This window comes from Dasypus novemcinctus, chromosome 9 (assembly GCF_030445035.2).
Source record: "Dasypus novemcinctus isolate mDasNov1 chromosome 9, mDasNov1.1.hap2, whole genome shotgun sequence".
In the NCBI taxonomy this organism is placed as follows: Eukaryota; Metazoa; Chordata; class Mammalia; order Cingulata; family Dasypodidae; genus Dasypus; species Dasypus novemcinctus.
The window spans coordinates 123,831,699-123,857,691 of NC_080681.1; the positions used below are offsets into that span (position 1 = coordinate 123,831,699).

The 25,993-nt window shown below is 65.7% G+C and overlaps 1 protein-coding gene across 1 annotated transcript; it reads right to left on the reverse strand.

Annotated features, from left to right (window-relative positions):
* Nucleotides 1-2,221: 2,221 nt before the first annotated feature.
* Nucleotides 2,222-24,476, reverse strand: TMEM201 (transmembrane protein 201). The gene is made up of 11 exons (XM_004470603.5): nucleotides 24,299-24,476; nucleotides 18,429-18,549; nucleotides 17,528-17,722; nucleotides 16,223-16,393; nucleotides 14,699-15,051; nucleotides 13,965-14,168; nucleotides 8,240-8,472; nucleotides 6,601-6,672; nucleotides 5,793-6,074; nucleotides 5,054-5,188; nucleotides 2,222-4,156 (listed from the first exon to the last, which is right to left on the reverse strand). Exons 1-11 carry the CDS (start codon nucleotides 24,409-24,411, stop codon nucleotides 4,059-4,061), a joined length of 1,977 nt encoding a protein of 658 aa, XP_004470660.2. The 5' UTR covers nucleotides 24,412-24,476; the 3' UTR covers nucleotides 2,222-4,058.
* Nucleotides 24,477-25,993: the final 1,517 nt, after the last annotated feature.

Sequence of the window (25,993 nt, forward strand, 5' to 3'; positions counted from 1 at the left end):
TCTTCTAGCACCCTGGTTCAAAGCCTGAGACTCAGGCTGACGTCACGCAAGGCCTCCTCAACCAAAGTGCCAGGAAACCCGCGGGACCCTCTCTCAGCCGCCTCGCCCTTCTCCCCACCCCAAGGCCCTCTTCTCCCGGGTTAGAGATTTGGGTGGGAGGGCTGTGCGCCTCCCCACCGGTGTGGACCTCGCAGGCTTGCGACAGCTGTAATTAAGGATTTGTGTGACTGCTCCTTTAATCACCCCTCCCCCAGCAAATCCTCGAGGTTCCCCGCCCCCCACTCCAGGCAAGGCCGGCTTCTACTGGTTGGACCCCGGGGTCCCTCCCCTGGGCTCTGAGGACCCGCTCCAGGGAAACGACACCCCAAAGGGGGAGGCGGAAGAGCGCGGGGTCCCATAGAGCCAGCAAAGCTGGTTTGGAGGTGGCAAACAAGATGGGGGGGGCGACAATAAGCGGGGCGCCATCCCCACAAGGCCTCTGCAGGACCCGAAGGGCGCGAGGCCCGCGTCAGGGCAGTGGGTCCCAGGCGGTGCATGGTGGGCACGGGGCAGCCACTGGGGGTCTCCGAGGCACCCTGGTGCAAATGCTCAAGACCAAGTCTCCAGCAGGCCCTGCCCGCTGCCCCGCCGGCGCCCCCCAGACCAGGGAGGGGCACCCCCATCCAGCCAAGTGTGCAGTTGGGCCTGCCCTCCCCACCCCACCTCCAACCAGCAGCCTGGCGGGTGTCCCCGGGGCCCAAGCACATCACCCACCCCCCGGCCACCACCTCAGGTCCGCGCTGCGGCAGCCCGCCGCATTCCAGCAGGCTTGCTGGTGCTTTCCCAACCCAGCGTCCAGCCGAGGGAGCTTTAAAAACCCGTGTTTCATCTTCCTCCTTAGAGCCACACTGACTTCCCCTTTGTTCTTAGGATGAAATCTAAAGCCCCCCATGTGGCCCAAAGACCCTTCATAGTGATCCCAGCCTTCTCCATGGGCTCACCGTAAGCCACCTACACTGTCCTGCCATGCCAACCCCCCACGCCCCACCCTGGGTGTTCTTCCCACACTTTCAGTTCCTTGAGAGCTGGCCCCAGGGCCTTTGCATAAGTGCTTCCTTCCACCTCCACGGATCTCCCCCATCATCCTCAAACTTTCAGCCCCAACCCTGACTACTCACTCAGGGCGCTGTATCCTATTACTTCACAGCACTGTTAAGTATGTAATTACACAGTTACTTGTGTTCTTAACCAACTAAGACAGTAACACATATAAAAAGCTTTAGAATCCTGTAAACCTTTGCAGAAGACTTCAACCCTCAAGAATCAGTCTAGGTTCAGAAGGCACAGGTTCTGCTTGTCCACTGCCAACTCCATTAGAAAAGCAGCGCAAACACAGCCAGCCGCCTTCTAGCTGCTAAGCCCAGAAGGTCAAATACACTTTGGCAGCACCCACGGGGAGGCAGCCCGAGGGATGGGAAGGCAGATTCAATGACAGAGAAGTCTGCTCATGACGCTGTGAAGTGATAGAACAGTGACAAACAGTCCCTACGGTAAGATCCCATTTTCATGAAAAAATATACATAGAAAAGAAGAGTAAGGGCACACACCAGTATTTTAGCTGAGGGATCATGGGACTATTTAAAAAAATTATTTTTCTTATTTGTAGCTCTAGATTTTCTACAATAAATGCCGCTTCCTTTTCTTAGAACTAAGGGGAAAAATTCCCCCTAAAACCAGCACGGGGCAGGCGGGAGCCTCCCCTGGCCGCCCCCAGGCGGGCCCGTCCGCTGGGCGTTCAGGTGCTTTATGTGTGAAGGGGGGAGAGGGTGCCTGGGTTGCCAGAGGGATGGTTTCTGAGAAACAGGTGGCCAGGCCTCTAGGGACAGCCCGTGCATGGCGGAGCCCCAGGGGGGCCGTGGCTGGGCCAGGATGGCTGTGGCCACAGGGATCTGCCCGTGTCGTGTCGCCAGCTGGGGTGGCACCCTGTTCCTTTGGAGGCCCAGTGGACCCCGCAGGCACGGGGCCTGCCCCTGAGCCCAGCCTTCCCAGGGCACCCCTCTTGGTGGCCCCTCCCTTGCAGGGCCCTGGCCCAGCCTGCTCCCTATGGCACCCTTGGTGGCCACCCTGCAGCCCCTGAGCGGGTGTCCCCTGCACCCTCCCCGACGGTCACTGCGGGCTGCCCGAGCACCTCTTCTCACGCGGCCTGGGCTGCGGGAGCAAACAAGAACAAAGACGCGGCAGGCAGGGGTGCCAGGCAAGGTTGGCATCTTTTTTTTTTCCTTTTGTAAAGAAAAATAAGGTGTGTTTCTCATGGGAAACAAAACATAGGTGTGGGGTGGGCAGGGCTGGCAGGAGAGGCCAGGCCTGGGCGCCCCCTGCCCAGGCTTTCTCTGAGCCCTGGGGAAGGCGATGTGGGAATGGAGTTTGGCTTTGTTAGGCAGAAATAAAGTTAAACAATTCGACACACACGAGGACCGAGCGAGAACCATCGCTGGCAGCTGGAGGGTCCCGGCGCCCCGATCCCCGGGGTCCCAGGGTGGAGGCAGGGCAGGAAATGAGAGGGGGGAGGAGGGTGAAGTCAGCGCAGGCTCCTTCCCTACACATTAAAAAGAATGATTAAAAAAGCACCCAGAGCTTAAAAAAATGAAAGCTCCCAGGCAGGGAGCGCTGGGGGCATCCTGCTCACTGGCAAAATGCCTGACCTGGCAAAATGTGTAGAAAAATAAAATTAAGCTCTATCCCTGAATGGCAGAGTGAGGGCCCCCCCGGAGCGGCCTCGGGACCCACCGAGGCCACCCGACTCCTTCCAGGGTGGAACACGCCAACGCACACACGCACACCAACGCAGGCACGCGCTGCCCCGCGCCCCCGTCAGAGGCCCGGGGTTACGGGGAACGGGGGGTTCGACACCCACCGGGACACACGCGCTTCCACACGGCTCCTGGACCACAGGGTCCTGGTGCCAGACTGACGCCCCCCCTCCCTGGGACACAGGACGGGACACCGAGCCCAACACAAAAGGGGGGCAGGAGGGGGGCTAAGCTGCAGCGGGGGCGGAAGGTTCCTGTAGAACCGGGGGAGGCGGGGGTAGGACAGGGCCAAGCAAGGAAGGCTGGGCCTGCCGGGGGTGCCCCGTGAGGCGGGGAATCTGCTGCCCCACGGCCCCCCACAAACCCCCTACGGCCCGATGAGAAGCTGAGGGCCAGTTAAGGGCGTGCTGGGGCAGCACCTGCGGAAGGCCGGGGAGCCAGGCAGGGCAGGCCTGGCTGTGCACCTGGGGATCCTGGGGCTGCTCCCAGGGAAGGTGAAGAGGGACCCGGGGTGGAGGGAGGGGTCTGAGGGGAGCGAGGGCGCAGGTGCTCACACAGGTCCCAGGGCGCCAAGGAGGCCTGGGCAGGGCACCCGGGTGCCCATCTCCTGCCCCTGGGCAGGGTGAGCGCGAGGGCGGGCCTGGGCCGGGTGGACCCGCAGCCTGGCAGGCAGTGAAGGGCGGGTGGGGGCAGAGGCCGCGTGTCCCCAAGGGGGCCTGGCCGGGGAAAGGACGGGGCCAGGCAGGGCCCTCCCCTCCCTCCCGTTCCGGGTCCCTGCGGCTGGGTGGGGGTCTGGGGCGACCCGGCAGGACAGCGCATACAGTACAGAGATGGGGGCGGAGCCCGGAGGCCGCTCCAGTTACAGTAGGTTTCGATGTCCTGCCTGGAGGGCGGCCAGCAGGAGGAGGGGACCCCAGGGTCCCACAGCCCCTTGGGGATCCCTGGCCTGGGATCAGTGTCAGCACCAAACATACACAAGAGACGTGGGCCAGGGCGGGCGTGGGCAGCACCGCAGGGCGTCTGCTAGTCTGGAGAAGGCGTCCTGGGGGCAGGAGAGGGGCCCCAGCCAGGCGGGCAGCTGCAGGACTGCTCCCCTGCCTTCCCCTTCTCTCCTCCTCGGCCTCGACTCACAAACCGGTGCGGTCGAGGGCCCGGGTGGCAGCCCCCCGGGGGCCTCTCTGCGGCCTTGGCCATCTGGTCGCTCTGGCCCCGGGCTGGCCGGTGGCAGTGGTGGAAGCAGGATGCACCCTGGGCGTCCCCGGGACGCGGTCAGCGCAGGCTCTGGTACAGGTAGACCGAGGTGAAGAGGGCGTTGGCGGCCAAGCTCACGGCCAGGAGGCCCCAGACCAGGGAGGGGCTGCAACGACCTGCGAAGGCAGAGAGGTGAGTCAGAGGTGGTGCCCCTGACACATGCAGGTGGCCGTCCACTGACGCCCCTCCTGCCAGCGGACATGGCCCAAGCGGCTCTGCTCGTGCTCACCTGTTCAGGTGACGCCACCTGAAGACACACCCTGCCTGCGCCCAGGCCGCCATACAGGCCTGGGCTAGCGTTTCGGGGGCAGGGGGTGTGACATGACCTTTATAGGCGAGGCGGCTGGGGCCCGAGCCTCGGAGCCCGGGAGCGGCGGGCTGGCGTCTGCTTGCCCTGTACCTGCACCCTCAGCCACGGGCCACGAGGCCACCAGGCCTGGCAGGTCAAGGTGCGCCTTTCCCCGCGCCCTCCTGCCTGCCCGTCCATCTCTGTCAACACACATGCTTCCCCCACGGGGAGGGGAGGGCACCATAGGCGACGCTCACCCAGCACTCCAGGTGTGTTGGCACCCCCTACCCGCCCCCCCCGCTTGGAGCCGTGATCTGACCCTGGGTGGCCCGGCGCCCTGCTGGCACCTGCAGCCCCTGCATGCCCCCCCACTCCGGGCCAGCGTGGTCCAGGGGACTCTCCAGGGTGAAGGCCCTGGGTGTGTCTGTGCTGCCCCATGTGTGGCCACCAGCCCTGTGTAGCTCTTGAGCTCCTGAAGTGTGGCCGGTGCGGCCGAGGAAGGGAGTTTTTAAAACTTGAATTTTAATCACGGTACATCGAAATAGCCCCCGGTGGCCAGAGCTGCCGTAGGAGACGGTGCAGACGTGGCCCCGAGCCCGGGGTGGGCATGCTGCCGGGCAGAGTCCCAGGCTCCGGTGGCCCAAGGACTTGCAGGCCCCAGGGAGGCCCCGTCAGGGTCCCAGGCGCCATGGCGCGGAATCGGGAGGCGGGGGTGGCCTCGGACCTCTCCAGGCGGCGGCCTCCTCCGAGCACCCCCGGGTGGTGGTGTCCACCACACAGCTGGACTGCGACGAGTCGTCCTCCTTCTTGATGGAGCGGAGGCTGCAGGCGCTGCCTTTTTCCGGCACCTGTCTCCGGTCTGTAAGAGAAGGGATGTCGCCCTGGGTGGACAGACGGGCGGCTGTCCCAGCTCTCCTCCCAGGACGCAGCAGCCCCGGTGGTCCCCGCCCGCTCGGCCCCGGGCAGGAGGCCAGATCCCGCCGTGCGTCCTGGCTGTGGGGGGGACGCTGGTCTTGGAGTGGGGATTGCTCAATGCCACCAGCTGCCAGCAGGAGCAGGTAATGCCCCGTGAGGCTTCTGGAGGGACAGGCCACCGGGCAAGCCACACATTCGGGAAACGTCTAGATTTTAAATGCTGCGCCTACTTTGAAAAACGCTTTGAAGAGCAACACCGCCTGAGCACAACAGACGTATCCGTGCCGCTGCCGCAGATAGGGCTTTCAGTTAGTGCCAAGAAACAAGGACCCTGTACAGCCAGCCAGGAGAGGGCAACGCCCTGGAGGGGTCAAAGCCACCAGAAGCCGGGGAGGGCCTCTGGTGCTGGGGAGCGTGAGGCCTCCACGCTGTCACCTCCCTGGGGAGTGCAGGCCCCGCCGGGACACAGACACCAGCGAGCCACGCGGCCTCGGAGGCGCCCCCACCCTGCCTGGCAACCCCACCCCGGGGAGGCGGGCGAGCCGTACCCACGGTGTGCTTGGCGTCCTGCGCTGGCAGCCGCGCAGGGGTGAAAAGGCTGCCGTTGAGGGGTGAGCGCTCGTCCGAGCTGCTGGGGGAGCTGGGGGCCTCCTTGGGGGGCGATGGGAAGAGCAGCAGCTTCTGCCCCTTCAGGTTGAGGCGGGCGGGGCTGATGAGGGGTCTGCGGTGGCGCAGGGAGCCCGAGCTGGAGGCCACGGAGCCGGCCACGGAGGGCGCCGGGGAAGGGAGCGGGGAGCAGGGGCGGCCCCCGGACAGCAGGGAGAGGTAATCTGGGGGAGGGGGGGCAGGTGAGCATCGGTGGGGGGACTGGTGGCCACGGCAGCGCTGCCGCCTGCAACCCACCCTGGCCCAGGAGGAAGGGGGTGGTGGAGAGCGGGGGAGTGGGGCTAAGCACCGTCCCACTGGGACCTAGAGGGAGAAGGGCCTGCAGCCGCCTGGCCCCGAGGCCACGCCCCCCCCTCCTCTGCAGCTGAACAGGCCCTGGAGGCGGGGACTGGACACTCAGAGGTCCCTTAACCCAACCCCCTGCCATGCCCATCGGGTCCCCGGTGAGGACAATGGGGACACAAGGGCCTGCTCTGTGCCAGCCTTGGGCTCAGTGCCCCACAGGCAAGATCTCATTCAATCCTGATGACCACAACCCCGCTGCACAGAAGGGGAAACCGAGGCCCACGGTGAGTCGCCGGCCCAGGCTGGTCCCGCTGGATGGTGCCGGGGCGTGGACAGAGCGAGGCCTGGCCCCGAAGTGGGTGCCCGACCATGCTCCCATCCCTGCCAGCTCCCGGGTCCCCTTACCTGCAACAGGAAGCTCCCCGGCTGGAGACACCTGAGAGGGCGGGCGGCTCCCACTGAACAGGTACCCCGAGTCTGCAGAGGAAAAAAGCAGAAACACGGCGGGCTGCGGGGGCCCCAGGCTCCCTTCTCCAGCCCTGGCATTTGCCCCATAGGGGAGCGAGGCAGGGACTCCCACTGTGGTCCAGCCCCCGCCGTGCACCGTGGGACGATCACCAGAATCGTCCTTTTAGAGACTGTGCGCAACCAACTGCGCCGAACTATGTATGTATTTGAATGAAGCCAAAAGGGGAAGTTTTAGGTTGTGAAGATGTTACAAACTGCACAACACAAACAGGGACCCCAAAGTAAACCACGGGCTACAGTAACCTGTACAACTGCAGTAATACTTGCTCGCCAGCTGTCACACAGCGCCCACATAAGGCGAAGTGTTAACAGTCACGTGACTCTACAGCTTCTCCCAAGAAGATAAAAGCTCCGGCACCGTCTAGAGTGCTGGGGCCAGTGGGGAGCTGGTCCTGCAGAGAGTCCTGCCCCCACCCGCCCTGAAGGCTTCTAGAACGATCTTTTGGGCCTCCCGGTTCCTGTGACCGGGGCGCTCCACTGTCCCCTCGCCCCAGCAGCAGCTCGCAGGCAAGAGCCCAGGGAGGCCCCTCAGGACGCGTGACACGGGCCAGGTGATGGCTCTGGGAGGGGCGCAGGCAGCAGCCGCCCTCCCACGGCCCGGCTCACGTCCTGTGACATGCAAGGACCCAGAGTCAGGCGCCCAGCGCGAGGCCACTGTACTCGGGCGGGGTCTCCGGGGGCGGGGGCCGCCATCCCGCCCCGAAGGTGTGACCCTTCCTGGCTCAGCCCTCCCTGCATGTCCTTAGAGGACCCTCAGGGCACCCGGCCTGCCGCCGTGGGGGCCGACGGTTAGGCTCGGAACAGGTCACCTTACGAGTAGGTCATGACAGGCACAGGCTGGGGGGTGTGTGTGGCCTGGAGCCACGTGCAGGGGTCGGGGAGGCTCAAACGAGACCCCGGTGCACGTTGCCGGGGCCAGTGCCGAGAACTCAGCGAGGAGGCGCCGGCTTCGCCGCAACCCGGGCACGCTCTCCGGGAACAGCGTCCCGCCCTGCGCCCAGCACGTGCCTGGCACAGCTCCGAGCAGGCTGCCGGCCGGCTCCCAGGGAGACGCCATCGGGCAAGGGGAGGGTGGTAGGGGGTTCCTGCCCCAGCTGGAGACGACAACGTCCCCGGCGACAGGGGCCAGGTTTTAGTCACCCAGGGCCACGTGCAACAAGTGCTCAATAAATGCTGACCGAGCCGAATCCCTGCCTTCTTGACCACACGGAAAGGCTAGGGGGAAATTTCCCAGTCCCTGGGGGGGCTCAACCCAGCCACGGCAATAATAGTAAAAATAAGTGAAAAAATCCAAGGCGTCTACACTCGCTGCGCACACCCTGGGCGCCAGTCGCCCTTCTATGCCCCTTCAAAACGACACTGTGTTTAACCCTCACCCCCTCCAAGGTGGGCTCTCTACCAGCCCCATTTGTTGAAGGGAAACTGAGGCTCAGAGAGAGGTTAAGTCGGCTGGGCAAGGCAGCTCGGAGCCCGCCCCGCCTCCCTCCCCCCGCCACCCGCCCCGAGCACCCCTTACCTGCTCGCGTCAGGGAGGGCACGGTGCCCAGCGAGAGGGCCCGGCTGAGGCGGCCGGGCAGGGAGGAGGGCGAGGCCCGTCGGGGAGCCCGGAACAGCTGCTGGCCGGCGAGCGGCAGGAAGCCAGGCGGGCTGGGGACAAACAGGGATGGCGAAGGGCCCCCGACGCTCAGGCACGGGACGGCCAGGCCGGCGCTGGCGGGGAAGAGGCCGGCCGCGTCTCCTGGGAAGCACCTGTGAGAGCCGAAGGGCCCGGGAGGGGGGCGAGAGGGTCAGCGCGGAGGCCCGGGGGCGGCCTCCGCCCGGCAGGTCCCCCGCCCGGCCTCGCGGCGCAAGGGGGGACCCGGGTCAGGGCCCCGAGGAGGCGTGCGTTAGTTGAAGCAAGAGAAGCGGTCTGACCACGCTCGCGCCGTTAGGGGCGGGGGGCGCCGGCAGGGCCACCCCGCCTGCGTGCCCCTCCGGTCCTCCCGGGCTCACGGCAAACTATTCCCGCTACGCGTCTCGGCATTAAAGTGACACTGTCGCCCTCGCCAGCCTCACGCCCTCCCTTCGCCTCGACGGGAACGTGCCCGGCCCCGCGCCGGCCACTCAGAGAAGGTAATGGACTTGGGCTCCTCTTTGCCGCTTCCCGTCCCGGGCGCAGACTCTCCCCTGCCGGTGTCCCCGGCGAGCTCGGAGCACAGGCAGGCAGCGGCCCTGGGAGTCCCTCTGCCGCTGTGCCCTTCCGGTCCCCGACACCGGGAATTCCCCTCTTGAGCCCCTTGTAAAGCAGCAGGGGGAGGTGGCCGAGCTTTGGGCCACCCCCTCCGGGAAGAGGGGCCGGGGGACAGGACCGCCAGGCACACACCAAACTCACAGCTTAGGAAAGCTCCGTCAGTGACCTGCCAAAGCCCCCCAAGACGGAAGGTGACAGTGTCTCTTTAACTCGAGAACGGCACAAATCACACCGCAGGACCCGCTGGCCCCACGCCAGACGCCAACCATGCTCTGATTAAGGCGACCGATTACAGGGGCGAGGGCACCGGCGGCTGTTAATGCATTAGTCTGCCGTCCGCTCCGAGCCGCGGGCAGTCCAGCCTTACCTCGGTCCCAGGGGACGAGGGAGCCCAGCTGACAGTCTACTGGCCAATGGGCAGTCGGCCTCGGGCCCCCGGCAGAGCTGGGGGGGGGGGCCGGTTGAGGCGCCTCGGGCCCCCGTCACGACCATCCAAGCTCGGGCCCCAGTCCCACCAATGCCCCGAGCAAAACGTTCTTCGCCACCTCCCCTAACTGGTTTTCTAAGGCAGGTGGAAGGTGGGCTGGTGACATCCTGAGAAATCCTGTGACCTCTTAAATGCCTCCCCAGGCCCCGAGAGGCCCCCTGGACTTAAGAACCAGCGTCTGGGACATGCGGGGAAACGGAGGCAGAAGCTCATCAGGTCAGTCTGGAAGGGCCTGCCCAGCCCACACGACTCGCTGACCCCACATCCACTCCCTGCCCTCGGGCATGTGGGGAAGGCCCCGCCTCTAACTGGGGGAGCTGCTGCCGGGAGCCACATCGGGGCATTTGCAGTGGTGGCCGAGGCCTTGCTGGAGCCCTGGGGACAACTTGCTGCTCCACGGTGCGAGCCCAGAGGGGAGAGCAGGGGCCGCCTCCTCCGGGGGAGCCCGCGCCGCCCTCAAGACCCTGGGGTCTGCAGACCCTCCCAGCAGAGGGCGGCAGGTCACCTGGGCAGCGAGTGGGACACCTGGGCGGGGAGGACACCTGGGCGGGGAGAGGGACACCTGGGCGGGGAGAGGGACACCTGGGCGGGGAGGACACCTGGGTGGACACTCCCAGGAGGTGGCGCCAGGACTCTGGCTGGTGCTCCCTATCTGACTCCCCTCCCCCCTGGACAGTGCGTGGACAAGGAAACCTGCTAAGGGCACCAAATGGGCCCAGGGGGCCTCGGAGACAAGCCGAGCGGGTGGGTAGACGCAGTGAGGGGAGAGGCTCTGGGGTTTTGAAGGCTCTTGGGCCCTCGGGCAGCTCTGGAAGGAGGCTGCGTCCCGCCAGCTCCCTCCCGGGACCCACCCAGGACGCCCCAGGGCTCCACGCCCTGCTGCTCTCCAGGCTGGAAATGCCGGCCCTCGCCAGGGGAGAAGACTCTTGGAGACCTGCGCCCTCTGCCTGTGACAGGCGAGTGCCACTCGGCGGGGCAACGGCCCACCTAGGCAAGGTGCCGCTGTCCGCACACGCCTCATGGGCCTGCGCTGGAGGAGGGCACCGGAGCAGCCCAGGAGCAGTGGCCGGTCCCCAGGGGGCCTCCTTTTTGGGGGGGGGGGAGCAGCCTCCAAAGGCACCCAGGTTTCCTTTGGTGCGAGGCCCCCGACTGCCCTGTACCCTAAACCCAGGCCTCAGGGACCAAGGGCCAGAAGCCAAATCGTGGCCTCCGCAGAATCAAGCAGCTTGGGGAGGAGCCGGGCAGGCTGGGAGCTGCCCACAGGGCAAGAGTGGACGGAGCGAAGGTGCCAGCGTCAGCGGCGGCTCGCTGCGAGGGGTGGGCGCAGGCTGGCGAGCAGGGGCGTCGGCCTGAGCCGCCTGGTGCGGGGACGCCGGCTCCCAGGCCGCCTCCCAGCAGGCGCCCGTGGCTCTGCAGACCCCAAAGGCCCCCCACCCCGTGCAGCACTTCTGAAGGAGCAGAAAAGAAAAAACAAAAAAGACATGGCACCTGATGCCGACAGGTAGAAAGCAGGGCCCCGGAGGCGTTTATTGAAAACACAGCATGGGAGGGGGAGGTGGGGGACGCGGAAATCCCCGGTGTTTGAGGGAACGTTTGTGTCATCTAAAGCTCCTTTAAAAACAAAGAAAAGCGAAACAAAAGAGCACAGCAATTGAAACACAGCGTCTAAGGCCCGGAGTCGCATGTACAGTGCTGGAGGGTCACTAGACAGAGTCCACGGGGCTACACGCGGGAGGGCGACGGCGGCGGCTCCTTCCCCGGCAGGCCGAGGCGCACCTGGTTGCCGGGCGGGTGTTACCAGAGGCGCCTTCTCAGGTAACTCGTTTTGGGAGGGGCAGGGGTGCAGGAGGCGGACCCCGGTGTCGCCCATCTCCACTGAGGGTGGGCTGGCAGCTGAACCCGGCGGTGGGGGAGAGACACGGGGCCATGTACCCCAGCTAACAGGCCACAACCCCAGGGCCACTGGCACGTCTTCATCCCCTCGACCGAGTCAGAATATTCTCCAATTGATGAAAGCATAAGGGACAGACGGAAAACGTTACGCCTTGCACAAAACCCTAAGAAGGCCAGGCCTCTGGGCGCTCCCGTCTCCTGAGGGCTTTCCGTGCCCTGCTAGATGGCAGGGCCTCCTGGCCAGCGAGAGCTGGAGATGGTTAGTGTCAATAATTGAGGTTAAACACACACGTACGCACAGACGCCCTGTTCTAGGCAATGCCAAGGAAAGCCGGAACTGGCCTCATACCATCCGCTTCCTGGAGCTACGGCACGGGTTGGCGCGGCCAGCAGGCTGCGCGTGTGCCCCCGCCACCCTCCCTTGTGGGCTCTGGCCCGGGGGAGGGAGTGAGGGGCCAGTAAGTGGTGCCTTACCCTCTCCAGGATCGCCCCCTGGAACCCCGGCTCTTCCTCCCCGCTGGACCTGCAGGAAGGGCTGCCCCCCGTCCTCACCTCACCCCTGCACAGCCGGGGCCTGACTTCCACCCCACAGCTGACCCTGGAGGAAGGGAGCCAGGGACCTCAGGGCTCTCCTGACCTTCCTGAGCTCTCCCCGGCTGCCCTCCGATCACAGGGGCCAATGGGGTAGGGCGGCCGCTCAGGTCCCCCCAGCTCGGTAGCCTGGTACCAGCGGGCTGGGGCATCCGGCTTGGGTCCTGCCGGGCGCCACGCTCTCCTGCCCACCTGCCGCTCAGACCCAGCAGGCTGGTGGGCCCTGCCGGTGTCAGCCGTGGGCATGAGCCATCTGCTCTGGCCTTCCCTGAGTTGTACGAGGTGGAACGGTGGGGCGGGTGAGCCCCAGGCCCCTCCTGTGCTGGGGAGGGCAGCCCACCCGGGGTCACTGGAAGGCACCACCAGGCGGGGGGTGGCTGGCCCACCTGCCTGCCATGGCCCGAGAGGCAGGCCGGGCTGAGGACTCCTCTGCACGTGGACAACATTCTGTTTCCAGAACACACCACCCTGCGTGCTCTTCCCCACAGCTCACGATGGGAGGCACTGGTCTCTTGGTGCCAAAGGATGGAAGAAGAAACTTGGGCCCAAGGAGGCCACAAGCTCTAGCTGCCCAGGACTATGAAGCAGGTCCGCACACAGGAGGCACTGGGATCCAACTCTCCCAGCTCTCCCGCTGGTGCACACCCTACTCCTCGCCATCCTCTCCAAGCTCTGACCCTGGGGGACAGGGCCAGCCACCAGGGGAGGGAGGAGAGCTGGAAACCCACAGGGGCCAGCGCTTCAGGGGTCTCCCCAGATGGTAAACTGAGGCTGAGCACAGCAGGGACCTGGTCAAGACCACAAGCCAGCGAGTGGCAGGTCTGTGCCTGGCACAAAGCCTTGGCCACACACAGGCCTCTTCCCCGGGGCAGCCGGCGTTGGCAGGTGGCACCCCTGGGTGGCCTTCCCTTCCCCCCTGACTCGAGGTTGGGGGGCAGGTGGGCTGCTCCACTGTGGAAGTGGCTGCCAGGGGCCTGGAGGATGGGTGATGGCCACAGGCCTGAGACGACAGGGCCAGGGTCATTGTGGGGGGCTGAGCTCCTAGGCCTTGCTCCCAGGCTTCCCATGGGATGTGAGGAGGAAACTGGGGACCCAATCCCCCAACCCCCCGACCTCAGAGCCCATGAGCAGCCGGTTGTTTAGGGCTGTCTAGACCAGGAAACCCCAGCCCTGGCAGGAGCGGGAGGGGCGTCCAGGGAGCTGTAAGGCGTGCGTGCCCAGCTCTTCCTGCCTGGCCTACAGCAATGCCCAATAAATAATTGATGAGTAAAAGAAAGAAAATTAATCCTCCCTCAACCAAGGAAGCTCACGCCACAGCTTAGAGAGAAACGGGTGAGCACGAGCAGCTTTCTCCTGCCTCCTGGGACGGGTCTCTCTGCACAAGCTCACGGTCAAGGCCGGGCTGGGCCCTGGCCCTGCGAGCAGCTACGCCCAAGAGTTGCACTCAATTGCTAGGGGAGGAGGCGGAGGGATGAAGGGGTTGCAGGGAGGTCTCAGGGCGCGGGGAGCCCAGCAGCAGCCCCTGGGGGCAGCCCTGCTGGCAGCCAGCAGGACCAAGGGACAGGCCAGATGCTCTACATGGGGATGGGGGCAGGCGGGGTCACCTGCCGAGTGGTCACTGCCCCTGCCCAGGCTCTGAGATGGGGCGAGGTGAGGGCAGAGGGTGGCAGGGCCTCCAGCCTCCCCTGGTGGCACCAGAGCCAGGAAAAGGGGTGCCCAGAGCTGTCAGCCAGAAGCCACAGGTTAGAGTGGGCTTGTGGTCCCCGGGGCGGAGGAGGGGGTGCAGCGAGAGGGTCTTTGGCTAGAGAGGAGGCAGCAGTGGTGAGCAGCTAGAGGCCCCTGTCCTGGCGCCACCGAAAACGGGTGCAGGGCCGACCCCTCGGGCAGGTGGAGGGGCCAGGCCAGGACCAGGGGCGCGAGGCGGGTGGGAAAGGGGGAAGGAGAGAGAAGAGGTGCCCTGCTCCGGGCCGGGGGGGCAAGCGCTGGGTCTGTCCGTCCGTCTGTCTGTCATCCCCCCGCAGTCACTGCTGCTTCTCTGACCTGCGGGGCCGGAACCTCCGCGGGCCCATCGCCTTCCTCGTAGCCACGGCGGCGGCGAAACCCACCAGGCAGCACAGGGACGTGAGGCCGAGCTTGAGGGTGCCCAGCCAGCTGGCGGGGGCTGCCTGCAGGTGCTGCTCGGCCAGGTGCAGGCCCAGCAGCAGGGCCCACAGGCAGGAGGCCAGGGCGTCGATCCGCCGGAGCCTGCGGGGCGGGACGGGCGGCCTGAGTGCCTGGGTGGCGGGTGGCGGCCCCTCTCCCCGCCTTACCCCCCACTTCCCGCCGGGCCCGCCGCAGCCCACCCTGCTGCGGGGACGGAAGGGAACGTGGCCCTCTCAATTCCACCCTTGATGCCCCAGGCTTTGTGTCCGAGCCGGCCAGCGTCCGCCCCAAGCCTGGGCGCCCAGGCCGGCTAAGTGGAGCCGAGGACGAAGGCTAGAGGGCAGCAGATGGGCACGCAGGTTTTGGTGCGGGGCTGCTCAGGGATCAAGGAGGTCCCGCTTACACCCCCCACCATCGCCCGGAATTTACAGCCCGAGGCAGGGAGGAGCGAGGCCACCGGGCCCCAGTGCCAGCAGGCGCCCCTTAGGGCATGTGGCCTGCTTGCCCCCCACCCTACCCGCTGGACTCCCAGCGCCTGGGGAACGGGGTCCACGCCCCGCCCCGGGCTGGGATCCCACAGGGCCTCTCGGCTCCCGCCTCGAGCGCCGCCCACCCCCCTGGCCCACACCTACCCGACACGGCCGGCCAGGAGCATGGCCAGCAGGCAGGCGAGCAGGCCCAGGGCCACGAGGCCCGGCTGGTGGCTCTGCCCGAAGGCCCAGGCTTCCTGCAGCCTCTCGGCGGCGTGCTGGGGCAGGAGGCCCAGCAGCTGCTGCCAGCGCTCGGCCCCGGGGCCCGTGCCGTTGTCAGGCACGGCCGAGCCGTTGCTGCCAGGGGGCAGGGCCGGGGGCAGGGCGTCCCCTGGGGCGGAGGGGTCTCGGGCGCCGTGCAGGGCAGCGGTCAGCAGGAAGGCACAGGCCAGGAAGGCGAGGGCGCGGAGCGCGGTGGCCTGTGCCGGGGCCTTCAGCGCGGACGAGCAGAAGCTCTGCGGGGAGAGGAGGGGGGCACTCAGCCAGGCGGCCACGCCTGCCGGCGCCCTCCCTGGGCGCCCCGTGTCCTGGGGCTCTGGACACTGGGGAACCAGGGGCCCACCCCAGCCTGATGGCCAGTGACCCTGTCTTCCCCCTGCACTTGATCCTTCTACGCCCGTCCCTGTCCCCAGATTGGCAGTCTGCCCCTCGACTCCTCGCGTCCCTAAGCCTTCACCCCCAGGGCCCAGGACGGTGGGTAGGCAGGTGGAAGGGTAGGGCTCCCCCCTCTCCTGTCAAGAAACCTGATGCTGCAGTGACCTTGTTCTTCCAAACAGACTCTTCAATCATTTAGTCAGGCTCTCACCCAAGAGCCCTCTTGCAATTTTAATTGCAGTTGCAATCAACGGATGGAAAACTCTAGCAAAAACTAGTGTTTAGTTCTTCGGTCTAGAAATAAGCTGGGCAGGAGGAGGGAGCCCCCTCCAAAACGAGGGAACCCCAGGCAGACAGCCCCCCCCCAAAAAAAAGGGAGCCCAGAGGACAGTGCTTGTCTTGTTTTCAGCTTTGCACATTTGTGCCAATGGAGGTAACACGGCCACGAGGTTGGGGCGGGCTGCAGCCTGGAAACTGGCCCCAGCTGGAAACGGTTCCCAGGGCGAGGGGCTTTGGAGGGGCAGTGGTCCTCACTCCTAACGCTACCCACTACTATCTCATTTTTTAACTAGAATGTCCCATGAACTGTGTACTTCACTTTTAAAAGTCAGGGTCAGGTTTTAGCCGGACATGCTGGGTTCCAGTCCTGGCGTCCCTGCCCAAGGGCGAGTGGCCCTGTATGCCGTGAAGTCACCCGATCCTCCCGGGTCTGGTTTTGCCAGCTGTCAACAGGGCTGCAGCACCTTGGTGCGCACCCTGGGGCGGCCACGAGGAACGGACGCGATGGCAGAGGCAGGTGCCGGGTGCGCAGACAGCCCGGTGCTGGAGGCGTCAGACGCGGCACTGGGCTGCCCCCCATGGGCGCCCGCTGGGGCCAACGCCGCCAGCAGCCTGGCCCAGGAGAAGGGCTTCCCCAGGGCAGGGTCTCAGCTCCAGAGCTGGCCTCGGGTCGCGGGGGTCCGGCCCTCGGGAGGGGCTTCCTGCCTAGGGAGAGTGCCCCCCTCCCATGGCCTGCCCCCGACCCCCGCAGACCTGCGTGCTGTCGGCCTCCCGGCGCCTGAACTGGTGGCTGAGCAGCAGGGCGCGCAGCTGGCGGTTCTGGTGCTTGATGTAGTACTCGACGGCCGCCTGGCACGGCCGGCACAGCTTGTACATCTGCTCCAGGTGGTGCCGGTACACCTCGATCTCCTCGTCGTACCTGCCCTGCAGGACGGGCGACAGCTGCTTGGAGCGGGCGGACCTGGGGCCACTCTCCATCGATACCCGCCGGGGCTCACGAGTGGGTTACCGTCGAACCCGTTCCTCCTCCACCCAAAAGACGACGGCCGCTGCGCAGGGTGACAGAGGGCAATGCCCAGGGCCCACCTTGTGGGTTTGCGCAGGCTGCTGGGAAGCAGGGCAGTAGAGGCTGGAGGCGAGCAGGGGCGCAGCGGGCAGGGAGGCCCGCTAACAAGGCCCTTTCACCCGAGGAGGCCCCTGGAGGTGCCCCAGGCCGAGCGCCCACCAGGAAGTGGGTGCACCACGGAGAAGGGGCACCCTGCCTGCCGCCGCCTGGCTGTGGGCTCACGACCAACCAAGCCCAGAAGACCCTGGGCCCACCTCTGCCCCTCCCCCTGAAGCCACCAAGGCACAACCCACCCTGTTTCGATGGGAACCGAAAATTCCAGGCAGTAGTGGCCGGGGCGGTTATCGGTTTGCTCTCCTCCTGCAGGAGCCTGATGCCCGCCAGGAAGAGGGGAGGCCACCCTCCTCGCTGCGGACCTGTCACCCCGCCTGGCCCCGGCTCACCTTGCTCTCCTCCCTCCACCTGGCTAGACCTTGGGAAGCCGGGGATTCTAAGCTTCTGCTGGGATCTGGCTCCTGAGGCCATGTGACCCCCGAGCCTGGGGGATGTCAGGCAGAATTAGCCGGAAAACAAGGCCCTGTACCCCACAGCGGACTCGGGGAGCACGGAGCTCCCAGCTTGGCCAAACACTGAAGGTCAAGCCTGCCAGTCCTTCTCTAGGAGGCACCACGAGCATCTGTCCCCAGCCCCGCAACAAACTGCCCGGCAGTAGATGGCACGAAGGCCTCAGAAGGACTGGGACGGGATGAGTCTGACAGGGCTGGTGCGGTGGAGGAGCCCATTTCCCCCCACCCCCCGGTGCTGCAGGTGCTGTGGGGCTCTGGGGCTTGGAGCATGCAGGAGACAAGGAGCTCGGCTTGGGCCTCGGTGGAAGAAGCTGCACAACCTGGAAGGCAGGGCCAGCATGGGGAGGGGGGGCCTGGCACCAAGGAGAGGCCGGAGGCCCAGGGTGGCCCCGGCCAGCGCCCTGAGCGCACGCAGCCCTGCCTCACCTCCTCGCGGGGCGTGAAGGCGGCCAGCTGCTTGATCTTGGTGGTCTGGTGGTGGCTGCACCTCCGGCACAGCAGCACCTGGCTGCTCACCCACTGTGGGGGCTGGGTGAGCGCGTGGGGGCTGGGCGGGCTCCTCACCACGTGGTTCAGGTGCTCCATGTACTGCGCTGGGATCGGCTTGTTGTAGTCACCATTCTGGAGGGGGCACCTGTGGTCAGTGGGGGGTCCTTCCCCAAGGGGATGGTCTCCCCAGCACCTCTGCAGGTGGCGGGGGGACGGGGACCCAAAGCAGCGGCCCCACGCCGGAGGCTCTGGGGCAGTTGGGGTGGCCCACGGCCCCTCTTTCTTTTTACGTGACTGCTGACACTTCTCCAGAGAAGTTTTTTCTGTTTTTTCAGGTACCGGGGCGGGGGATTGAACCTGGGACCTCCCGTGTGGGAAGGAGGCGCTCAACCACTTGAGCCACATCTGCTCCCTCCAAAGAAGTTTTATGTGGGATCCTGATGGGCAAGATGCTGAGGCCACCCAGCCCAGAGCCCCCGGTCACTGCCCTCCTGCGCACCGCGGCCTGGAGCAGGTGCCGGCCCACTGCAGTGTGCTCCCGCGTCCACGCACTGCCCGGCCGCTCCAGCTCTCCCACGGCCGAGACCGAGCAGCCCGCGGAGCCTGGCGGCTTTACCACCTGCCAGCACAGACCACGCTTGTTGAGCCCTGCTCTGGTGCAAGGCAGAGAAGGGGCTGCGGAGCTGGAGACACCGCGGCCCCAGCCGACTCCATCCCTCTGGACAAGTCGGCTCCGCTCCCTGCTGCCTCATGCGCAGACGAGGGGCCGCGCCAGGGCTGGGGTGGGGGCGCCCCAGGGGGCTGCGCGGAGGCGAGGGCCCGTGCGCAACGCACGCACCTCCTGGAAGCCGTTGTACTGCTCGCAGTGGGGGCAGTCCCAGCAGTTGCGGTTCCCGTAGGGCACCACCGTGTCCAGGTTACAGAACCAGCAGTTGACGGTCGTGTGCGTCGGCTTCTTCCTGGGGACAGAGAAAATTCCGAGTGGGACCAGCCGGCAGCCCTGGGCTGGGTCAACTGGGGTCCTGCGCCCGGGCCACCAGGGAAAGGGTGACGGGAACAGGACCTGGGGACACGGAGCTAGAGATGCAGCCGAAGGAGACGATGGCTCCAAGGGAAGTGGCCCCGTGGAGGGCACAACAGGGACGCACACGAGGTGCAGCCCCACAGCCCTCGGGGCCCACGCCTCCGGGATACAGCCTGAGCTCACTAGGTCCCCCGGCTCTGGCGTGTCCATGTGCAGAAAGGGGCCACCAGCCCCTCCATGGGGCTCAGACATGGGGGGCAACCAGGGGGAGCCGGCCAGGCCTCGAGCTGACGGGGCTCCAGGACCGCCCTCCCCCGCAGGCCCCCTGGGGTCACTCCCGGACAGGCTTGTTCCCAGGCTGCGGCTGTCAGCGCTCCCCGGGGAGCCATCCAGATTGAAGGAGGCCTCCTGCGCTTCCCAGCCCAGGAGGCCGGGGGCAGGATTAGTGACAGCTGCTCGGCCAGGGCCACCACCCCCGCCCGGAGGCGGGGACCGGGCAGGCAGGCCCACGAGCGTGGACAGGTGGGGCTTATGGGTAATCCCGGCCTAGACACTGGGGGTCTGTGCTCTGGGCAACCCCCCCAGACCTGGTCTCCTGGGGAGAAGGGGTGGCAACAACTGTCCAACCAACAGCCCCAGGAATCTAGAAACAACACGGGCAAAGGGCAACGGGCGGCAGCTGCGTGAGCCCAAGGGCCCTGAGCTGCCACTCCAGCCTGCGCAGGGGCCACCCCCAGCCCCGGGCGGGCCGCCACACCACACCTGGATGGCCCTGGAGGGAGGGCAGGAGCACAGCTCGACCGACTTCTAGATGTGACCCTCAAAGCGCCCCCTCCCCCTGGGTCTCGGCACCTGACGGAAGGACAGAAGTTGGAAGGCTCTTTCCACGCCAAGGGCCGGCTGCTGTCACGGACCGGTCCCTGGCCTGGGAGGAGGGTGGCACCTTGAGAAGGTCCTGCCTCCTGACACCAGCAGCCTCCACCTGGCTTGGCCCCCCCCACCCCGCACACTGGTCACGGGCAGGTTCCTGGGGACACCCAGAAGACCTCCCTCCCGGCCAAGAGAAAATGCCAGAGCAGCGGCTGTTACACAGGGTGGCGGGCCAGGCCCCTGCAGCCCAGCACCACCCCTGGCTCAGGCCAGGGCCAAGTGGACTGCGGGGGGCCACCACCTTGTCCCCAGAGGGCCCAGCAGGCCACACAGCAGGACTGGGTGGGATGGAGTAGGAATCAGTCACATGCTTCATCTGTCAAATAGGGACCGCGACAGGCCCTGCCCCAGGGAGGTCGCTGTGAGCGAAAGACTCCAAAAGGGCCCCTGGCCTGTGCCGGGGCCTCCGACAGCACGTGCCTCCGACAGCACGTGCAGTGGTGGGGGAGGCTGCCGGGGCCGGCCGGGGCTGCAGTCTGGAACCTTCCCTGCCGAGGTGCCGCCTGCCCTGGGACGCGGCGCCCTGGTCCTCGAGCCCTCGGCTTTCTCGTGGCTGATCTGTACCTGCTGCCGGGTCCTCTGCAGGGTGTGTCGCCGTGGGGAGGGAACCCCCTCCTTGGACCTGTGCTACCCCCGAAGCCCTGCACCCAGGACGAGGTTCTGCTCCCGCTGCCTCAGTGGGAAAGGGCCCCCCCCTTCTCACTGTCTGGAAGGACCGGCCCACCGCCCTGGCCCCGAGAATGATGAGGGAGCCGCGGAAGGGGCGAGAGATGGCGCCCTGGGCCCTGGCCGCCCCACCCAGGAACCCACGACGAGGAGGGGCCTGCCCCGAAGGCCCCTGCACTCCAGGGAGCTCCGCCCCGGGGAAGTGGTTCTGCCCGTCTCAGGACCAGCCTGTGCTGAGGGGGGAACGAGGGGAGGCGGGAGATTAGCCCTTGTCCCTGGGGGCCGGCAGCTCCAGCTCCCATCACTCGGGGGCCTGGTGATCTCCGCCCAGGGCTGGGGGACCCCTCTCCAGGCTGGAGCAGCAGCCCACCCTGGCTGGGTGGGGGTCGAAGCTCCCAGGCTCCCTGGGGGCAGCTGGGATGCACAGGTGGGGGTGGGGTGGGGAGCGGAGCTCTGGGGTCCAGCTCGGCTGGGTGGGAACTTGAGCTCAAGTCCCAGGGCTGTGGCCTCCCTCCCTGACCCCCATCCGTGAGGCACGAGTGCGAACGCAGACACCACGGAGGCCGCACGGGACAGCCGCTCTGTCACCCACAAAGCCTTCACTGCCAGCTGGGGTGGTGGGTCCTGGCCTCTAGGCTGGGCCCACCTGCACCTGGTCCCAGGATCCTGCTTTGGCTCAGGGAAGCGCCCCCAGCGCCCCTCAGAACCCCCTCGCCAGGATTCTCTCCCCCAAGCCAACACTCCCACCCCGACGAGGCTGTGGGACAAAGGGAGAAAGGACCCTGGTCCAGAAGCTGATGCGTGGGCCGAGGAGGCCCGGACGTCCAGGCCACCGTCCAGGGCGGGCCCCAGCGGGCGGCAGCCGGGGGTCGCTCACACCAGGCTGCGGCCACCCTGTCAAGCCGGGGCTCTGCTGGCTCCAGGGCAGCTCCGCGCTCGGCCCCTGCCCCTGTTCAAGCCCGAGAACCCACCCTGACGGCACAAGAGGGGCCATGGGCGCTCGAAGGCTGAAGCCCCAGGCAGGTGGGCCCTGAGCCCACCACTCCAGGGGGCCGGGCGATGTGGCAGGTGCAGGCCCCGTCCTGGGGGGCAGGTCTGCGGCCACCCCTCTGGAAAGCCCCAGGCTTGGCTCCCTCTGAGGCCTGAGGAGCTTGGAGCAGGGCTCCAAGGGGACACCCTGGGCCAGCCTCCCAGGTGAGGAGGAGCGTCCTCCCGGGACCCCCCTGTGGCTCCCTTGTTCCCGTGCCTCAGGTGCCCCGAGCACACCCACACTGAGCTCCCCCACAGCAAAACCAAGGCACCCCTCATTCCACCGAGCACGGACCTCCCGGGCTGCAGCGACAGCACCAAAAGGCACGCGGCACTGCTGGGACCCGGCCGGACCCTGCCACCACCAAGACAACACCCCGAATCCACCCCCGGGGGAAGCCCCGTAAACCTCTGGCCAAGCAGCGCTCTAAGAGCACCGCGCTGGGCTTAGAGGTGAGAGCTGAGCGAGACGCTCCCTACTCGAACTCGAAAGAGGACGAGAAAGACGGCCCCACAGGCAGGTGGTGACAAACGCCACAGGAGAGGTCAACAAGCAGGGCCCCTGCTGTCCCCTAAACAAGGGTGTGCCCACCAGCGGGGCCACCTGAGAAGGCGACCTTCAGGCAGGTGCGTGCGGGGGCAGCATCCGCTTGGCTGGGGCGCACGGCCCTGGAAGGTGGTGGAAATGGGGAAGGGGCACGTGAAAGCAGACTGGGCATGTCACGATGAGGCTCTGGCACATGCCGGGGGCGAGAGGGTGGGGGCCTGCTTGTCACCTGCATCCCAGTGGCAGGCCCTAGAGTCTCCAAGCGGGATGGTGGCAGCCTGCAGAGGGGCCCCAGGCAGTGTGGAGAGCGACAAGGCTGTGCCAGGGGGTGGGGGCCTAAGAAGCCACAGACCCTCAGGACCACCAAGCAAGTGCGCCAGCGGACAGGGACCTCCGCCCTGGGATGTGCCGACAGGGGGTGGGGCTGCCAGGACCCCCGAGGTGGCCGTGGGCACCCGCAGGGCTGAGCATCTAGTATGCCGCCAGCACCAAAATTCCGCCTGCCACCATCGTTAACGGTTGTCCAGTTGGGGCTCCCGCAGGGAAGTGACCTCTTGCCTGGGCCAGCCTTCAGGTGGCGGGCAGCAGGCTGGCAGGAGTGCCCCCAGAGAACTCCCTCACCACCCCAGGCCCCTCTCCCGCCGGCAGCCCAGCCTGCAAATACCCACCGGCCAAGCGGCCTTCTCAAGATAAGTCTCCTTCCTGCCCGCCCTCCCGAGGTCATTCAAACCCCAGCCGCCACCAGAGTCCACGCTCATCCCCCTCACTGCGTTCTCCTCGGCCCCTGGCCGCCTGGAGGGACGAGCGCGCAGACGCTGCAGGCCTGAAGCGCGATGGTGGTCCATTGCCACCTCCAGATAAACCCCACTGCCGCAATGCGAACACCCAGGGGCATCCCAGGAAGGGACTGATCCTTACCAACCACGATCAACAGCAACAGTCCCAAGGCCCCCTGCGACCCCCTGGCCCCCGGCGGTCCCCTTGCTGGAGTGGAAGGGCCTTCTGGGTACACTCCTGGCTCCCCTGGCACCCCACTCACCTGACACTTCAGGCCCAGATTCCTGTCTTCAAGAGGGAAATTGGCTGGAAGGCCAGGGAGGGAAAGCAGGGCCCCCGAGCAAAGCCACGTGGCACAGGTGCAAGCCCCAGTGCGACTCCGGCCCCGCTACCCACGACTGAGAGCTGGAGGGCTCAGAAACGACGGCAAGCCAGAGCTGCTACCTGCGCCACGGGGGCTCCGGGGAAACTGCGCCCCTGACCCAGCTCTGCTGCCATCGTGCCCGGGGCCTGTGCAGATCGCCTTGGGGTCTGCACCTCAGGTGCTCTGTGCGTAAAATGCTCGGCTTAGGCCAGGTGGTCCTGCAGACCCCTCCAGCTTGTAGAAACTGGGCAGTGTAGAACTGGGCGCTCAGAGGCCCCGAGTCATGGGTCCCTCAAATCCCTGCTGCCCTGGCTGCCTGGCCTGCTCCCCCATGTGCCCGTCCCCTTTCCTGGAGGTCCCCCCTCCTCAGGCCGCCAGCCAGGATCATCCTACAGACCCCGCTGAAGCCCTTGTGGGGTGAGCAGCAGTACACAGCAGGGGTTAAGGAAGAACAGGCGGCCAGACAGCCCCGGTTCAAATCCCAGCTCTGCCACATGCTGCCCTGTAACCCTGGGCGAGTGCCTTCTCTTCTTTCCCCTGAAATCGGAGCTTTGCCAGCCACTCTGTCCCTAGAATGCTGTCACAACCGCACCTTTCCTCCCTGACCTTATCTCCTGCTGGGGCAGGAGACCATTAAGCTTTTATCCCTGATCCCAGAGGCCAGCCCTGAATACAGGGGATGGCCCGATCTTGGAGCGCGGAGAGGAGAGTGTCCCATGGAACCCGGAAAAGTAGCCACACTCCTTGCCATCCTTTTAAAGCCCTTTGATGCGTCTCCGGCCTCCCTAACATCTTGAGATAGAAATCGGGTTCCAGAGTCGGCCGGCTCGGGTTCAAATCGTGCCTCTGCTACTCAGTAGCGACCCATTCATCCTGGCGCGCCCTCGGGCTCCCCAGAGAGCACAAGGCTGTGACTACGAAATGAGCCACCATGAGGACAATGCTGGGGGTGTCCGCACGCAGCAGGCCCCGAAGCGCCGGCTCCCGGCTTCACCGATCCGGGCGGGGGACTAGCGGCAGAACGCAGGGAAGGGCCCCCGCCTCCATCCTCGGTCCCCCGGCAGCGTGGGCGGCCTGGCGCGGGAGGAACGCGGCCCGCGCAGCTCACCGCGGGAGAAGTTTGCGCCCAGCACGCGGCGGCTTGGCCCGCACCCCACCTAGTAGGAGTCCGGGTGCCCGCAGGGCGCGCTCCCCCGCCTCCAGGCAGCTCTCGGTGGCTCCCCGACCCGGGACTCGTCCCCGCGGGCTCCGGCAGCGTGCAGCCCCGAGCAGCGCGCCCGCCAGCAGGCCGCGCCCCAGCGCGCCGCCGCGGGAGCCCCGGGGAGGGCGGCGCTGCTCCCGCCCCGGATCGGGCCGGGCCCGCGCACTCACCTCCGCGCGATGCGGTAGAGCAGCACGCCGGCCGCGGCGCACGCGGTGACTCCCAGGCCGCCGGCCAGGCCGGTGGCGGGGCAGCCCGCCAGCAGCGCGCTCACGCCCTCCATGGCCCCGGGCGGGCGGCGGGCGCGGGGGGCGCGAGGGGCGCGGGTCCGCAGTCGGGGCGCCGGGGGCGCGCGCCTACTCGCGCCGTGACCTTCGCCGCGCTTTGTAGCCGGCGCGGGCCCGCCCCCTGACTCGGCGCGCTCCCGCCGCGCAGCCAATCGCGGCGCGGGGCGGGCGCGGGGCGGGCCCGGGCGGGCGGGGCCCCGGCGGAAGCGGGGGCGCCGGCCTCCGAGCGCCCCCTCGTGGCGGGAGGTGGAGGAGCCGCGCCGAGGCCAACGGGGCGTTCCCGGGTCCCTCTGGCGCCGCTCGCCAAGTCTGAGCTGCGAGCAGGACCAGATCGGGCTCCCGCTCCCTTCCCGCAGCCTCGGCCTCTGCAGTGGAGGCCTCATCGTCCCCGCAGTCATCCAGTGGTTACAATTCTATGGAGTTTATGGAAACACGGGTGTCCACCAATAGGGGCGGGGCTGAATAAATTAGAGGACAGACTTGGAAACACAAAGCAACTGTTGAAAGAATGTCAGCACTGCAGGTATTGCCTGGACGGATGACACACTTTAAAAAAGCAACATACAGATTACTTTTAGTAACCAAAGTTTGAATAAATAAACCCCTTCAAATGCGTATGTTTGTAGGAAGTGGAGGGTGGTTCACACTGAACTACAAACATTAGAGGGACCAGATGGACTTGATGGAAATATTTCAGTATTGATTTGTACCAAATTACTTTTGTAATTTTTAAAGCAAATCAAGAGAGAATATTTTGTGTTTACACATACATGTTTCATTGTTTACACAACTTTTTCAGTGTTTGAGGCTGACATTCAGGTTTTCTGTGGCTAGAGATGTAATTTAAATTTCAATTTGACAAAGGGCATCGCCGTGGCTTCCAGTTTTCAGTTACTCTGTCCAGCATCCCAGCGGCGAGCATCCACTAGGCTGGGTGTGCGGGGAACCATGTGCAAAGAGGCCTGGGCATGAAATATCCTCTGGCCCATCTTGGAAGTTCATCCGCCATCATGCTGCTTTCCCCCAGCCATGAGCAGTCAAATGAATAAACACAGTAGCTTCCCTCAAAACATGTGGCACTGTATTTAAGGATCACTTTCTTTCCAAGAAAGGTTCAGTGTCTCCATAATGTTCCACTCAAAGGAAGGACCCTGTCATCTATGTGGACAAAGTATCCTTTGAACAGTTGTATCATGTGCACTGGCTTATGTCACCTTGATCAGAGCAGATGCTTCTGAAACAGTAAGCCTCAAGTAAATTAAACAGAGTTTGCCAGACCTTGTCTTTGGAATCAGACCATTCCACAGACTTAAATGCCACTTCTGCCTTTTTCATTCATTTATTCAACAAATTTACTCACTCTGAGTCAGCTTACCACTCAACATCTGTCTGATACATAATGACTCTGAGCCTCTCAGTTATAAAATGTGGACAATACTTGCTTTAAAGGTTGTCAACATTAATTTAAATGAGAAAAGACATATCACTTTGCACAATGCTTAGTGCACACTGGAAATGCAATGACATGTTAACACACGCACACATGCAGCTTCCAGAGTGATATTTCTAAATATGGTT

Coding starts and splice junctions, on each gene's coding strand:
- TMEM201 (XM_004470603.5), bottom strand. CDS start 24,411: ATGGAGGGCGTGAGCGCGCTGCTGGCGGGCTGCCCCGCCACCGGCCTG. Junction 16,394..17,527: donor CCTTCACGCCCCGCGAGGAG/GTGAGGCAGGGC, acceptor CCCGTCCTGCAG/GGCAGGTACGACGAGGAGAT. Junction 6,075..6,600: donor CGGGGAGCTTCCTGTTGCAG/GTAAGGGGACCC, acceptor CCCCTCCCCCAG/ATTACCTCTCCCTGCTGTCC.